At 42.6% G+C, this 17,173-nt stretch overlaps 2 protein-coding genes across 2 annotated transcripts in view; both read left to right on the top strand.

Moving 5' to 3' along the window:
- Positions 1-2,184: 2,184 nt before the first annotated feature.
- Positions 2,185-8,716, top strand: Mss51 (MSS51 mitochondrial translational activator). The gene is made up of 6 exons (XM_038310073.1): positions 2,185-4,139; positions 4,538-4,693; positions 5,507-5,631; positions 6,205-6,771; positions 7,477-7,570; positions 7,891-8,716. Exons 1-6 carry the CDS (start codon positions 3,922-3,924, stop codon positions 8,162-8,164), a joined length of 1,434 nt encoding a protein of 477 aa, XP_038166001.1. The 5' UTR covers positions 2,185-3,921; the 3' UTR covers positions 8,165-8,716.
- Positions 8,717-12,269: 3,553 nt separating this feature from the next.
- The window catches only part of Anxa7 (annexin A7), a 33,043-nt gene continuing 28,139 nt past the window's right edge, over positions 12,270-17,173 (top strand). The window contains exon 1 of the mRNA XM_038310059.1: positions 12,270-12,382. Within this exon, the coding sequence (XP_038165987.1) occupies positions 12,307-12,382 (76 nt within the window). The 5' untranslated portion in view covers positions 12,270-12,306. The remainder of the gene's footprint in view (positions 12,383-17,173) is intronic.

The raw sequence follows: 17,173 nt of genomic DNA, 5'->3' as shown, positions 1-17,173 counted from the left end.
TCTTTCGAGGTCAGTTCCAACTGCTTTCTGTTTCATGAAGTCACCTATAACTTACTCATTATGGAGATGTCTTTTGTTCTCCCATTAGTGCTTTCTAGTAGATTTCATCGTACTTTATAGTTTGCATATGATACCCCCATTTAGATGAAATGCATAAGTTTCTTCCTGTTTTCAATTGACAGGGTTTATTTGTTATAGCCCAAACTGGTCTCAGACCTGAGATACTCTTGCCTAAGCCCTCTGCTGAGATCACAGGCATATGCCCAACAGAAATATATATAATATTATACAAGTGATTCTACCTGTTGATCAGTAATATACATTGGATAAATGGAAGTTTTAAGTTTTTCTAGTATGGTCTTTTGTGACTGGGCACAGGTAAAAGAAAAGAGTTGAAAGAAAACTTGGGTATCACAGAGTCCCAGCTAGACTAGTGGATGGATAGGGCCTTGATTTTACTTCCAAATTTCCATGTTTTAGAGATTTTCTTCTTAATTTTCTAACTTGCTTTTTTTTAAGGATAAATTGACATTTTATTTTCTTTTTCCCCTTGATATGCTAAACTCATTCTTATTTTATTTTATTTGAGACAGGGTTTCTCTGTGCAACAGCCCTGGCTTTCTTGGTACTCATTTTATATCCAGGTGTCCTCCTCGAACTTACAGAGATTTGCCTTCCTCTGCCTTCTGAATACTGGGATTAAAGGTGTGCACTACCACCTCTGGCTGCTGTAAAGGTGTGCACTACCACCTCTGGCTGCTAAACTCTTTTTTAAATTCGCATTTACCATTCCAATTTTAGTATGTGTGCTGCTGAAGTGAGTGTCTGAATTGCTCTTTCTCTGTATATGTCTCTCTCTCTCTCTCTCTTTCTCTCTCTCTCCCTACCTACCTACCTACCTACACACACACACACACACACACACACACACACACACACTGATTTATTTATTTTTATTTCATTTGCAGTGATGTTTTCCCTGCATGTGTGTTTGGATGAGGGTGTTGGATCCTTTGGAGTTACAGACAGTTGTGAGTTGCCGTGTGGGTACTGGGAATTGAACTTGGTCTTTTGAAAGAGCAGCCAGTACTCTTAACTGCTAAGGTATCTCCCCTGCTTTTACTTTATTTTTGCCTTTCTGATGCTCATTTTATATTGCACTTACTGTATATTTTTAAGTTTATTGCTTATAATTTTTTCAAGCAAATTTAAATGCACTTTAATTTTAGATAACTTTATAAGTTTGATTTTGTTGTTGCTGTTGGGACAGAGTCTCATTGTGTAGCTGTGGCTGTCCTGCAGCTTGCTGTGAAAACCAGACTGGCCTCAAACTCACAGAGTACCTGACTTTCCTTCCTGAATTCTGGAATTATGATGCATGTAGCACCCCACCTGACTCTTTTGTTCTTTGAAAAAAACCAGAGTTTTAATTACATTTATTTATGTATGTTCACATGCATATGCATGTGTGCATGTGAGCGTTTGCACAAAAGTCAGAGAACAACTTTCAGAAATTGGTTTTCCTTTGATAACATGGGTTTCCAGGATCAAACTCCAGTTGGCAGTCTTGGCTACTTACTGACCCACCTTGCTGGGCCCACTGTTTTTTTTCTTAAACAGATAAACCAATGCCTATACTCCAAATAAATTGTCATTAAAAAAAAAAAAGCAGATGGAGAGAGATGATTCAGCAACACTTAATTGCTGTTCTTCCAGAGGACCTCGGTTTGGTTCGGTTTGGTTCTCAGCAATCCACATGGTAGCTCAAAGCTGTCTGTAACTCCAGTTCCAAGGATCTGACACTCTTATTCTGATCTTCACAATACCCGGTGTGCACACAACACGTGTACATATATACAAGAAAAACACCTACAAAAATAAATCTTCTAAAGAAACTTTAGGGCATGAAGTTACTCAGTGGGATAAAGTGTTTGCCCAGCAAGCTTAATAACCTAAATTTTACCCCTGGAATACAAATGAAAAGGCCAATTCTGTTGGGTCTTGTACTCTGTAAAGATTTGTCACTTGTATTGATTTAATAAAATGCTGATTGGCCAATAGCCAGTCAGGAGGTATAGGCAGGGTGACCAGAATAGTCGAATTCTGGGAAGAGGAAAAGCTGTCTGCAGTTGTCACCCAGACTTAGAGGAAGCAAGATGAGAATGCTTCACTGATAAAAGGTACCAAGTCATGTGGCTAACACAGACAAGAATTAATTAATTAAATAATATGGATTAATTTAAGATGTAAGAGTTAATTAAAAATATGCATAAGCTACTGGTCAAACTTTTAATTGATATAGTTTATATGTTATTATTTTGGTCTGGGCAGCCAGGAAACAAATGAACAGCCATTGCTTACACAACTCCATAGCACATGTCTATAGTTTCTTGCTCTTAGGTCAAGATGGTAGATAGAGACAGAATGTCCTAAAAAGTTATGAGCCACCTTGCCTGGATTGCACAGTGAGGCATACATAATAAAAGGGATCCTGCCTCAAATGAGGTGGAAAGTGAGAGATGACTCCAGCAGTTGTCCTAAATTCCACATACACATTGCAGTATGTGTCCGTCTGCATTTATACACATATACATATATATATATATATACATTTCACATATATATATATATATGTGAAATAAATTCTTTTAAATTATCAGTTAGTCCCATTTATCTTAAGTCCTAGTATTGTTCAGATGGCAAGCATTAGCCAGATATCATGGCAGGCAATAGATCCCAGTTTGTAAACATTTTCCAGTTTTAAACTGTCATTTAAAAAAAAAAATCTTTTCTAGAGTCTCACCATCTTTATGTTTGGACTGAACCCATGACATTTTCATTCAAATGTTTCTAGTGAAAAACTGGTAGTTATTTAAATTAGCCTGATGTGCTTAATTATTCTGCCTCCCTGTCATAAAGGTTTTACAGTTTCTGTTCTCTGTTCTCGTTTGCTTTTGAGTGATTTCATATAATCTTTGATGTACTTCTTATACAGGGTGCCCGAGCAGCCAGGACACTACAGGGTGGCGAGGGGAGCCAGCGGAACAGGTTGATGCCTGTTTATGTCTTATCTCCACAATTCCTAACAGGTTAGGGTAGCCAATTATCCAGCTACTGGTAACTCTGGTTAGCCAAAAACTTGTTGCATTTTCTTCTTTTTTAAAGTTAATTTAACAGTCTGTGCTGAGACATATAGGGTAGCACATAGCTGGGCTACATAAGAATCTGCTTCAAAACAAACAACAAAAGATTCTATGTGTTTAATATATTAGTACATTATTTTTATAAAAGAGTTCTCCTGGGAATGTAGTTGACATGGTATAGTGCTTACCTAGCATTCATGGATGTGGTCTTAGCACTTGGGAAATGGAGCCAGAGGATCAGGAATTCAAAGTCATCCTCAGAGATATAATGAGTTAGGGGCCATCCTGGTCTATATGACCTGTCCCCTCCCACTTCCCCCAAAAGTCAAACATTGACAAGGCTTGAGGCTACTTTGCTCAACCAGTTCCTATCCACTGCTTCTTTAAAGATTTTGTAATTCCTTACATTGTACATTTATTTACCTTTATATAGAACTTCATATTTCACAACATACATATATTATATGTAATTATTCTCTTGTTTTTGTTTAAGAGCGGGTCTTGCTGTGCAGCAGGAAACGCTGGCCTGCAACTCTGCATTTTCCTTTACATCCTGAGTACTAGTATTATAGAAGTGAGACACCACATGCCTAGTGGTCTCCTCTGTTTTTTTATAACTGCTTATAGCAATAACCACTCCATAACTAATAAAGAAATTTTCTCATAGCCATGCCTCAGAGACTTGAATGTGAAGTAAAAGGGTCAGGCATCTGAATACATGAGTTCATTTTGTCAAATTCCATCCCTGTTTAGCATCTAGTCCCCAAGTTCACTGGACATGGCTCCACGTTCACAACGGCGAAAGCACAAGAAACCCCCACCTGTGACTCCCATGGTTGTAATCCCACCCACAGAAATATCTCCGGAACCTTCAACCCTCTTAAAAGCTGACCCTAGCATTGATGCACTTGGCTTCATTTCCTTGGATAATAATGTACCAGGTCTGTCCCAGTTGATACTTCAAAAGCTGAACATGAAAAGCTATGAAGAATACAAGTGAGTAATCAGTCTGTGGAAAGGGGGCTTAGTGTCTTTGGTGCTGCATATCAGAAGATGGAAGTATAATAGGGAATTTTCTCATTCTGACCTCTATCAGTTGCATTAGTATCATCATTGTCATCATCTATGCCCCGGCAATGTTTAAGCATGAATGCGCATCCTGTTTATGGCAGTTCTCCAGTTGTTTCTATCCTGGGGAGTCTTAGATGTTTGTCTTATTGTCATACCCAAGGTTCCACAATCTTCCTTTATGCTAGAAGAAATATAATTGCTAAAGAAAAATGAGAGTGGGATACATTTAAGAGTACATAAAAGTCTGTATAAGGTGGAGGAAGCACAGAAGAGATTTGGGAGATAGTCCTCACTGTTGCGCTTTCTCCCTACTGTATCTACAGGTTGGTAATAGATGGGGGAACCCCTGTATCAAGCTTTGGATTTCAGTGTCCACGAGAAATGTTCCAGAGGATGGAGGACACGTTTCGATTCTGTGCTTACTGTAAAGCACTCCCTTGCAGACTTCCAGATCACAAGGTTCTCCGGCACTGTAAGAGGTGACTTGTGGGGTGCTAGTAGGGGGACATTCAGAAATAATCCTATATTAAGTGCTCATTACTAGAGGAACAACCGTAAGGGTTTTTTGTTTTTCTTTTGCTTATTTTTTTTTCAGAATTCATAGTTTCTCATTTTGTGTGGCCCCAGTTTTAATCCTGTTTATTTTTGGTGTTGTGGGAGATGAAAGAGCAGATGCTCTTCTACTTTCTTCTTGAGTACACACGGGCTAAGATCACATCTGTTCCAAGAAAGTTGAGATGGTCACTCTTGTTAAAAGAAAGCATGAGTAAAGTGTGTGGTTTTTTGTTTTGTTTTTTTTTTTTCGGCTTTTTGTTTTGTTTTGTTTTGTTTTAGTTCACTCCTGCCTCCCGGAAAGAGTGAAAAACATAAATTTTAGATAGGTGGAGATGGGGCAGCACTCTATTGAGAATTGCATTCCTTTTGCTTCACCTGCCAGTGTGGCTCCCACATTTGGATTTTCACCTGTCATTTTTCTTCTTTTTTTATATTTATTTATTTATTATGTATACAATATTCTGTCTGTGTGTATGCCTGCAGGCCAGAAGAGGGCACCAGACCCCATTACAGATGGTTGTGAGCCACCATGTGGTTGCTGGGAATTGAACTCAGGACCTTTGGAAGAGCAGCAGTGCTCTTAACCTCTGAGCCATCTCTCCAGCCCCCCACCTGTCATTTTCCTCCATATCATCTTCACCAATTCATTGGCCTGTCTTCAAAGGTATAGGTATCCCCTGAACACACACAGTCACCTTTGTGATAGAGGGACATGTTTCTTTGGTTCATTCTCTCAGGTGCAGAAATGTCTATTACTGTGATACAGAGTGCCAGAGGTCAGATTGGCCAGCACATAGGAAGGTTTGTCAAGTGCTCCATCTTGTGGCTGTGGATCGTGTCATGGAATGGCTTCTGGTTACAGGTAGAGTAGGGATATTAGGAAATTGTATCTTAGTGATAATTGTTGAATATAGTTGGACAAAAATAAAAGCATGTTGTTTTAAGGGGAAAATGAGAAACGTGACAAGGAATGGGATACTTGTAGTTACTAGGTGGCAAAATAAATATGACTTATTGAGGAAGGAATTTTAAAGCCAAAGATTTATTTGCTAGTTAGTTAGTTTTTTCAAGGCAATGTTTCTCTGTAGCTTTGGATCCTGTCCTGGAACTAGCTCTTGTAGACCAGGCTGGCCTCAAACTTAAAGAGATCCACCTGCCTCTTCCTCCTGAGTGCTGGGATTAAAGGTGTGCGCCACCACCGTTCAGCTGGATTTGCTATTTATTATTTTTTAAATTATGAATATTTGAATATGTGTTTGTACACGTGCATGCAGTGTCCCTCAAGGCTGGAAGAAGGCATGGCCTCCCCTAGATTTGGAATTACAGACAATTGTGAGCTCCCCAATTTGGTTGGTGGGAACCAAACTCATTCGTTTCCAAAAGCAGTGTGTCCTCTTCTTTCCAGCCCTGTTCACTTACTCCTTCTACCCTACAGGTGATTTTGTCCTACCCTCAGGACCTTGGCCATGTCCAGCAGAAGATATACACGATTGGGATACCTGGTTTACTATGAGGGGTTTACAGCTAGAGTCTACACTGAATACTGTTCTAAGTAGCGATGCTATGACCATGCTTTGGGCAAATCTGGGAAGGCCACAGCCAGAACCTGATGTTCTGTACAGCTCTTTGAAGCGGTTGATAACAGATGTTCTGTCACGGCCCTTGACCCTGGGCCTAGGGCTTCGGACTCTGGCCATAGATGTTGGGAAGGCTGGAGGAAGCACATTGCATATAGTTGGTGCTTCCCACGTGGAGACATTTCTCATTCGTTCTGGAGATTATGATGAGCTTGGCTATATGTTTCCTGAACATCTTGGCCTCCGTGTGATCATGGTGGGTGTGGATGTGGGTGCTAACCTTTTACAGAGTTCCTCACCTTCACCCCTGGAGCCTGGAACAATTCAGCTTAGTGGCCACAAGGCTCTGTATCATGACTTCTGGGAGGAGCAGATAGAGACTGGGAATCTAGCCCATCCAGATTTGGTGGCTGCATTCCATCCAGGTAAGAGCTGTTCATTCAGAGAAATACTGAGGAGCTGATTTTTCTACTCTGTGCTTATGTTTTAGTTAGGGTATTTATTACTATGATGAAACACCATGACCAAAAGAAAGAGAGGAATAGGTTTATTTGGCTCATACTTGTGCATTTGTAGTCCATCACTGAAAGAAGTCAGAACAGGAATTTAAACAGGGCAGGAACCAGAAGGCAGAAGCTGATGCAGAGGCCATTGAAAGGTGCTGCTTACTAGCTTGCTCTTCATGGCTTGCTCAACTGCTCTATTATAGAACCCATGACCACCCACTCAGGGATGTCCCCACCCACAATGGGGTGGGTCTTCCTCCATCAATCAGTATTTAAGAAAATGCCTTACAGCCCAATATTATAGACACATTTTCTCAATTGAGGTTCCGTCCTTTCAGATGACTCTAGCTTGTGTCAAGTTGACATTAAACTAGCCAGGAGAACTTACAACTGTTTTCATTTGGTCCTTATTTGTTTCTTTGTTGTCCTCATTAAATACAATATAATGATGAGCTTGGTTGATTATTTCTCATATATCCTTTATTGAAGAGCTTGTGTAGCTCATGATGATGAGAACTGGAGATGAACAGCATAAGGGTTTAGTAGATAATCAAAGGAGTGTCATGCTCTTAGGATATATCTCAGGCTTTCTTTCATCTCTTCATTTCCATTCTTGTTCTTCAGGTTTTCATGCCTCTCCAATCTTGATGGAAGCTTGGCTACCTACCCTGCTGCTACTTCGTGACCATGAGATTCCAACGTTGATTACTGTTTACAGGTTTTTACCTATTTCTGTTTCTGATCTTTCCTGACTGACTTTTTCCTGTGCACAGATGAACCCACTTTGATTCATCTTGCCCATTAGGAAGGTGTTCTTCCTTCCTGCATGAGGCTCTAAAAAAAAAAAAAAAAAAAAAATTTCTGGGAAGTGTCCTTTATTACATAATCTGGGATTTGGTGAGACATTTGGAAGGGAAGACTAACCCTTGCCTAGTACAGCTTTAGAAAATTTTTGGTATTGGTCATGAATTGCCATACACTTGAGCAATTTCTACTCGTTCCTAATTACCAGAGGGATTTTCCTTTTCTCTTCCGCAGCCAACAGGAATTGGAAGCCTCTTTGCAGATTCTGGTGAACTTGGATACACACATCATTGCTTGTGGAGCTAATCCTTTCACATCCCTCAAACCTGAACAGGTTTATTCTAACCCTAATAAGCAGCCAGTTTACAGCAGTGCTTACTACATCTTGTTTCTTGGAAGTTCCTCCTGCCAACTAGAGAAGCAATTAGAAGAAAAAGCAGATGGCTTTTCAATAATTGAACCAAATCCTAACTTGAAAAATGGAAGCTTATTCAAATTACCACATTGATGTCGAATTGTTGCCAGCTTTGAAATCTTCTGAATGCTAAACCTTGTTCAGTCCAAGTAAAGATTCTATACCAATGAACGCTCAGTATGACAAGACTCATTTCTGATGTTACCCTAGTCCTGAGAGTTGAACACAGGGCTTTGTACATGCTAGGCATGTGCTTTACCATTGAGTTATGTTCCCAGCCGTCTGTTGTAATTTGTTTTTGTTTGCTTGTTTTGAGACAGGCTGTCATGAAGTAGCCAAGACTGGCCTTGAATTTACTAAGGTCTGCGTCAGCCTCACAAGTAGGAGGGGTTTCAAGCTTGTACAAGCTTGTACAAGAAGCCTTGTACAAGCTTGATTTAACTTGTGTCTAAAAAGTTAGCTATGATAGGTGTGTGTGTGTAAGTGTGAATGTCTCACTTTTTTGGTTTTGTTTTGTTTTGTTTTTGGTAGTCTTCAACAAAGTCGGAACTATATATGCATTTGCACTGCACATTGGTATGTTGGGGCTTCTTAAATCACTTGTTTTGTTTTCTATTTACAGTCACATATTACTCACCTGCACAAAAAAAAAAAAGACCTTAAAATTAGAGGATTTGGGGGCTGGAGAGATGGCTCAGTGGTTAAAAGCACCAACTTCTCTTCCAGAGGTTCTGAGTTCAATTCCCAGCACTCACATGGCAGCTCATAACTGTCTGTAACTGTAGTCCCTTGGAAGGCAGTGTCCTCTTCTGGTGTAGACATACATGCAGACAAATACCATGTACATAAATACACAAATCTTTTTTTAAAAATTAGAGGATGTTTTTCTTGCCAAGGGAATGATTAGCATCAGATCTGTTTGGACTGCCATACCAGTGCACAGTCAGTTCCTTATCATCCCCAGGACTGGGAAATCAATAGCTGTTCATTTTTAGAGCCTTGTCATGACCTTTAGGTGCACATACAACTTTGCTTCTCCCAACAGACAATTGCACTTTTTTGTTGATTTTGGGGTTTTTTGTTGTTTTGTTTTGTTTTTGAGACAGGGTCTCTTTGTATAACCCTGGCTGTCCTGGAACTCACTCTGTAGACCAGGTTAGCCTCAAACTTTAAGATCTACCTGCATGGTAGTGCATACCTTTAATCCCAGCACTGGGGAGGCAGAGGTAAGTGGATCTCTGTAGAACAGGCTGAAGAAGAGACTTTTCAACAAATGTTGCTGGGACAATTGGATAGCCACATGCAAAAGAAGAACGTTGGAGCCCCAAGCCATATGATATAAAGTGAATTCAGATTGATGTGGGATGTGCATTAATTCAGTACAAGGCAGGTATGGCAGGAGGTTCAGCAATATGAGGCTGTCAAGGATACATAGCAAGACTAAGGACAAGAAGCTTCAGTACTCATGAGGTGTAGAGGCAGAAAAATCAGTTCAAGGTCATGGTGATATAGCAAGTTTGAGTGCAGCCTAAGCTATGATTGAAAGATTTAAGGCAAAGTGACCCTGGCAGGTCCCCTAGCAGGTAGGAGACAACAGTGGATGGGAGACAGACAGATAACACCATGCAGAGAGAGCTTGGGTATGGAAAGGGTATAAGGGTAAGGGATTGTGGAGGGAAGAGATGGGTGGGTAGAAGGGAGAGGCAGTGGTTGCCTCATCAGAAGAAGGAGGGACAGAGCTAGTATGGAAAGAAGGCACAAGATAAGCTTGCCTTGGTAGGAAGAGGGGGGAGAGTGGGGTGGGCGAAGCTTGTCTCTTAAAGGGACAGAGTACCTAGGTGACAAGAAAGGTCAGCTGAACAATAAATAATGAAAACCTAGCCTCAGACATTTCTTAAAAAGGTTCAGAGAGCTAAAGAACTTACATGTGTAGAAGAAAATATATAAGTAAATCTTCATAAACTTGTATGTTTTCTTAGATTCTTATACCAGAAACACAAATGTTGGCTATTCGTGCTGACTCAGGCGCTGGGTGAGGAAAGGGTTGCTTTCTCTGTGACCTGCATAGACTCCCCTTGTAACTCCAGACCTCCAGCTGCTAGCCTCCACCCTCAGACTACTCTGGCAGCAGGCCTGTAATGGCCTTCTCTGCCCCTAGAGGAGGAAGAGTGCCCAGGTCTCATTACAGAAAAAAGTGCCCAAGTTCAGGCTAATAACCCCTCTAATTCCAGACTACCCTGGATAGCTCCTTGACCCCTCTCCACCCCCAATAAACCCTATATAAAGCCTGCCTGCTGCTCAGTTCTCTGCTGCTGCTCACCAGAGTAGAAACAGCCACCCTTTCTCCTGTGCCTTTCTGAATAAATCTCTTGTGTGAGGTTTGTTGTGCAATGTGACTTTGTGGTGTTCCTTGGCTCTCAACTGCCAGCATACCTCTACCTCAGAGCTGCAACACAACAAAAACAAACATAGGGTTATCTTAAATTTTATGTTTCAGATATCATCAAGAAAGTGAAAATGCCTTGGGCCTGTGGATGGCCCAGTGGTTAAGCCTGAAAAACATTGTTGCAGTCTCAGAACCTACATGGTGGAAAGGAAGAAATGTTTCCCTCAAGTTGTCCACTGACCTCTACGTGTCCATACAAATACATTTACCTTACACAAATAAACATTTGTGTGTGTAGTAGAGTTGGAGTGTGCTGAGGTGTGAAGGTACTTCCTCCACACTTGACCTGAGTGCTTACTGTAATGCACGCCCACTCCCCCATCTGCTGAGTCAGGCTGATCTTCAGCTTCCTACCTGAGTTCTGTCTTGGAGAGGCAGCTTCAGTCTCTCCTCTCCCTCTCTGCTTCCGCCTCTGTATCTCTGTTCTTCTTCCCTTCTCCCTTCCCTTCCATAACTGCTAAATAAATATCCAACCTCACTCTGCATGGCGTGCCGCCTCCTGTCTCGCCCACCGCTGCCACATGGCTTACCGCCTGGGACACCACCACCTGGGGGACCAGCCACCTTTGGAGACCTGCAGCATGGTCTTATGCAGCATGCTCTAGACCTGCCTAGGACTGGCTGTCCTCAGGACCCTCTGCCTGCCACCGCCGGGGATCTACAACAATTTTTAATAATCCATTACACTTACCTCACACTTAACTTGAATTTCATCCTTGGGAACCACATGGTGGAGTAAGAGAACCAATTCCTGCAAGTTGTGCTCAGGCCTAAGTACCCCAAAACATGCTTTCGTTGTGAAAAGTGAAGGGCATGCTGAGGAGATAGCTCAGTCATTTGGAAATGCAAGCCCTGAGAATGCAGAGATGCAAATCACTATCCAGCTAACTTCAGAAGTCTCAGTGTGACCATTCTTTAAAAAAACAGATGAAAGGTGTTATGCCCAAATCCGCGAAGTCCCCAAAAGCCAACAGGGAGACAGTTGTAGTCCGTCCCTCCCCCCAGTATGTAAAAGCAAAAAAGCCTTTGTTTTATGCAAGTTTGCAAACTCTGGGCATGTCCAACATACTGGAATAAACAGAAAGCCCCGAGCTCAGTTAGAATAGGGTTTTATAGTAGTGAAGGTGGGGATAAGGGGTTTCTGAGGTTCAGGACCCTTATTGGCTGACATTTGTCTAGGGGTGTCCTGGTGAGTGTGTGCTGGTAGGTGGTTCTATCTACAGCAGTTGGAATGTTAGGCATTTCTTTTGGGTGGTGCTCTGGTAATCTCAGTTTGTGGTTTTTTCTGCAACCAGGTATTGCTTCAGGGTAAACTACTGAGACTCAGGCCTCTATTAAATTTATCGATGGCTGAGTCCTACTCTGGTGATAAAGGCTGAAAGTAAAGAATTTCCTTTGGGTGATCTGTTCATAAATATCACGGCTTATCACGGCTGGCTCCTTCAAAAGGTTGGTTAACCTCTAGCCTCCACTCGCCTTGTCACTGTGTGTGTGTGAGTATGTAGGTTCTTTACATAAAGCTGCCTCAAATATTTAGTTGTAGAGTGAGTTTAACGCGCTAATGAATAAGAAGGTTGAATCAACTCCCCTCTGTTTAGTTCTGCCTAATTCAGCTCCAGTTCCGTCTACCCAGAATTCCTTATAACTGGAGGCAAATATGCCTTGAGTCCTCGAAATACCCCTGCCTGGAGCAGACACTCAGAAACGCAACCAGCTGAGCCACCTGTTGGGCGCTGAGTCCCGCCCGAGCTTGGGCGGTCCCGAAGGCCAGCATCCTTGCCCCGCCCCTATGCCACGCCCTTCGGCTCTTCCTGGCTTCATATTGCGGGAAAGCCGTCAGGGCTGCGACTCAGCTCCTGGTTCAGGTGAGGACTCGCACCCCCTCCCCTTGCGGTTTTCCCGCCCGTCTGTCGGCTTGTTTCCATTCTAGGTCTGACCTTCGTGCGGGAATGGTGAAGGCCTGCTCGCGTTACCAGCGGACTGGGCCTCCGGGTGACGCGTTTCGGGTGCTGGGGTGGGTTAGGCAGGCTTGTCCTGCCTGCGGGAGGACCGGGAAGGCCTGTTGGTCGGTTCTCTGTTAGGCTTGGCAGAGTGGGGATGCCAGGGAGCAATGGCACCCCGCTCTGGGTCACGTGGACTGCAGGACTTGAGGCCAGAGGGTGGCCCTGGTGAGCCGCCTCTCTGTCGGGGTCTGGCTAGGGACCAGACTTTTTGATGACACAGCAAATTTAGAGAAACTTGGGAAATTTATGCTGTGCTTAATGACACCTAGGACAGAATTCACAAACAGATATAAGCTCGGGCTTACAATTCTTAGAAACTATTCTAGGAAATAACATTCTAGATTTCATCCCTGGTCCTTGACCCGCATCAGATGTGTCCTTGTAACAGCCCGAGGAAACCGAGGTGCAGAGGGGGGGATACAGAAGTGCACGGAGGTACAAGTTGCAGGTTTGCGTGCGGTGTCTTACTACTACCCATTACAGTTCCTAATTGCTGTCAGGTGATAGTGAGCCATTCTGATAAGGTAATCTGTCCCAATTACGGTACAAGTATAATGAGCTACCTACCACTAGGCAAGGAAAACATTAGAAGCAGGTAGAAGAAATAATTTTGCCTCTGGAAACAAGCCACCTCTCGTCAGTCCTCGTGGTTGAGTAGGGAGCTGCCTACCCCTGCAGAGATCTAGTGGTCTTTCGGCGTTACTTCTCTTGGTCAGTGATTGCTTTAAATGACCCTTCTGGAACCTAGAAGCAGCTTTTGGAAAACTACATCTGTTCTCGGCTAAGTCACACTTCCTGTTTCTCCTCCTCCCTCTTTGCGCCCTCCCCTGCCCCCCAGCTTCTTGTGTTCCTAGGCCTCTTGCCAGTTGAGACACTCACATTGAAAGACCCACCCTTTCACTAGCTGACTCACTGGGTGGAGATGGTTTGGAGAAACAAGAATGAATTTTCCAAGTTTCCAAAGGTTGTTTGTAACATAGAATGTTAAAGGAAAAATAAAAGCTTTAGTTTACTTACTAGCTAGAGTCCAGAATGGAGTTGATTTGTTGAGTCACCCTGGGGTTTGTTTAGCTTTTTACAAAAACCTTAAAGTCTATCTTTTGAAGTGACCACGTGAACAGTGTTGAAAGGGGCATTAAAAAGCAAACTGCTTGGTTGTTATTCCCCAGCTCTCCCAAGGATGCTGCCACCCTTTTCTGCTTCAGTGTTTGTCCTTTCAGTGAGACTGTCCACATACAGAAGAAAATGGCTCTGTTTCTTTACCCAGATGCTCACAAACAACCTCTGCAGTTTTCCCTTAACTTGTGTGGTAGATGGCTTTATAGATGAACTTTTAAAGCTACTGCATTTTTAGGAGTTGAATAGCACTTTACTTTGACTATTCATGTGCTTTACTTGTCTTCTAGTGTTTACATTTTTGACAGCTCTTCATATTACAGATGATACTGTAATGAACAGCCTAGTACATACGTGAATGCATTTGTGAAGGTATTTTTATGACCTATACAGAGATGGAATTTCATTCTAGTGTTTAATATTCCTTAAAATGCACTGAAATTATTGTTTCAATTTTTCATGTGCTGGTACCTAAATAGTCTTTGATTAATTAATTAATTTATTTTTGTTTCGTTTTGAAAATCGAAAGGCCAGGCACTTGGGAGGCAGAGGCAGGCAGATGGATCTCTGTGAGTTCGAGGCCAGCCTGATCTCCAGAATGAGTTCCAGGACAGGCTCCAAACTACACAGAGAAACCCTGTCTCGGGGAAAAAAATCTTGGTAATCTTCATATAATTCCTCTAGGCCTTAAAGGGAAGATAGTATAGTAGCTAAAAATATAGAGCTGGAACTCTTTGATCTGAATAGATCATTCTTTTGTCTGTGTATGTACATGCATATGTGTGCAAGTTTGTGGGGCTGGAGCACATGCCACAATGTGTATATATATACATATATATATATATATATATATATATATATATATATATATATATATGGTGAAAGCCAGAGGAGAATCTTGGGTGTGATTTTCCAGTCACATATACCAGGCTAGACAACGGCCTTGAAACTTTTGGGAATTCTTCTGGCTCTATGTCCCATCTCACCATAGGGGTGCTGGGGCTAGAGACTTGAGCTACTGTGCCCAGTTTCTGGGGATCTGAACTCAGATCTTCAGGCTTCCGTAGTGGTGGTGGTGCTCTCACTCACACTCCCTCTCCATCCTTCCCTGTCACTGCCTCTTCCTCCTCCTCTCCCTCCCTCCTTACCTGTGAGCTACAGTATCAGCCCTTTCACCTTTTGAAGAGCAAGGACAGTTCTGCCTGGGGGACTAGGGATAGCGAATGGGAAAGGAGATACTTACTGCAAGTGTGAGGACTGCAGCTGGATGCCCATAATCCCTGCTTAAGGGAGACAGAGGCCAGGCAGTCTGATTTAGCTAGACTAGCTGAATCCAACGACTCTGCATTCAGAGGGAGTCCCTGCCTCCGTAAATAAAGCAGACAATGATCAGGAGACTCCCAACGTCAATATCTGGTCTACATACGCATGCACATTTGAACACACACATACCTAAGTGTACTACATGCATATTTTAAAAAAAGAAAACTATTTTTCTTCCTCATAAAGGAGAATTTCTTTTTTTAATTAACATTTTTCCATTATTTTACATCCCAACCACAGTTTCCCCTCCTTCCTCTGTTCCCATTCCCTCCTCCTCCCAGTCCCTATTCTCCTCTCCATTCAGAAAGGGGCAGGCCTCCCATGGGCTTGAACAGAGGTAGGACTGAGCTCCTCCCCTTCATCAAGGCTAGGCAAGGTAATCCAGCAAGGTGAGCAGGTTCCCAAAAGCCAGCTAAGCTGCTAGGAGACCAAGTTACATACAGAGGGCCTAGGTCCATGCAGGCTCCCTAACTGCTAGTCCAGAGTGAAGGAGAATTTCTTAACCCTAAAGCTGTAAGTAGCTAATGTAGTCTGTTTTTGTGACCCTAAACATTATTTCACGAATTATTTTCTGATTTTCCCTTTTTGATCCTGAGGTCTTCCATTTGGCCCACTGACTGTCCTTCAGAGACTTCAGCCTTGCCCTTCCTCCTTCTGGCAGCCAAGGACCGAGAAGAGGAAAGAAAGGAAAAAATTAGGTTCTTCCCACTTTATACACAGGTCTTTGACTTCCAAGTAATTGAGACCAGACTGAGTCATTTTTCTTGTTATCTTACTGTCTTTGTGTGGTCACATGTATGTGTTCATGTTTCTGTATACGTGTGTGTATGTGTGTGCGCGCACACACACACGTAGACCAGAAACTGACATCAGATGTGCTTCTCTATTGCTCTCCTTCTTCATTCTGAGCCAGTCTGATGGGGGCATTTTCTCAGCTGAGTTTCCCTTTTCTAGATGATTCTAGCCTGTGTCAAGTTGACAAATAAATAACCAATACAGTGTGTTCCCTGCCAAGCCTGACAATCTGAATTTGATCCCCGGAACCCACATAATGAAAGGAGAAAATCTGCTCCCTCAGTTGGCTAAAGTGTGAGACCCTGTTTCAAAAAAGGACGTGGGGTGGGAGCAGGCTCTCACTTTTGGATCAGTGAATTCCTGGGTGATTTAGATGTATAAAGTCCGAGGATCCCACCTTCTGTTCATTGTATTATTTAAAGAAAGGAGAAAAGCTTTAAACTGAAGTAAGAAATGATGCGTGACCACAGGCTTGGGGTCGAGGACAGTAGGACACATAAGCATGATTGGAGTCATAAAGATTTCACACTGGGGAATGGGTGTTGGGGCTGGAGTATGGCTCATATAAGAGCACTTGCTGTTCTTGCAGAGGACCTAAGATTAATCCCAGCTCCCATGTGGCAGCTCACAACTGTCCTTTATTAACTCTAGTTCCAGAGGACCTGGCGTGTTCATGCCACAGGCACTGGACAAGCATGTGGTACACACACATGCATATAAAAACAATTAAATCTGTTGACTATAAATTGGAGTCAGTACCAAGGAGACTGAATGTTTGACCAGTAATTTGGGCAGTTGTTGTTGTTTGTAGTTGTTCTGTTTTTTATTGTTTTTTGTTTTGTTTTGTTTTGTTTTTGTTTTTGAGAAATGTGTAACAGTCCTGGCTGGCCTGGAACTCACTATGTAGACCAGTCTACTTTCAAACTCAGGAGGTCTGCCTTCCTCTGCTTCCTGAGTACTGACTGGGATTAAAGATGTGTGCCACCACCACCTGACTTGACCAGTCATGTTTTTCCCTGATTTTTACTGGACTATGTAAGTGCACACTTGTTACTTGTAAGACTCTCTCAGTGAGTTTTATTTGATACTTCAGCAATAAGTAAATCATTGTGGATTTGGGATCTTAGGAATAGTTTGTGGAAAGGGCAGCTAATGGTGACGCCCGGGGAGATTGGGAAGCAGGAGTATAAGCAAGAGCATGAATGGGCTAGTAATCTTAGTGAGCCAGTCACCGCTGTGGTGAGACCTGCTACAAGGACATGCCATGGAAATAGAAATGCCGGAAGATGAGGAGGGTCATTTCCACAGATGGGTAGAATATTGGGTAATTTAAGTAGTGACTCTGCTAACAGGTAAGGAATGGATATACTCTGCTGGAGGGAGTATGCAATTCCATACCAGACTTGAAGGCTCTTGACT

The sequence above is a fragment of the Arvicola amphibius genome, chromosome 13 (assembly GCF_903992535.2).
Source record: "Arvicola amphibius chromosome 13, mArvAmp1.2, whole genome shotgun sequence".
Taxonomy (NCBI): Eukaryota; Metazoa; Chordata; class Mammalia; order Rodentia; family Cricetidae; genus Arvicola; species Arvicola amphibius.
Note: the sequence above shows the minus strand (reverse complement) of the source record. Positions and strands in the feature narration are given on the sequence as shown.

Coding starts and splice junctions, on each gene's coding strand:
- Mss51 (XM_038310073.1), top strand. CDS start 3,922: ATGGCTCCACGTTCACAACGGCGAAAGCACAAGAAACCCCCACCTGTG. Junction 4,140..4,537: donor AAAAGCTATGAAGAATACAA/GTGAGTAATCAG, acceptor CTGTATCTACAG/GTTGGTAATAGATGGGGGAA. Junction 5,632..6,204: donor GGAATGGCTTCTGGTTACAG/GTAGAGTAGGGA, acceptor TCTACCCTACAG/GTGATTTTGTCCTACCCTCA.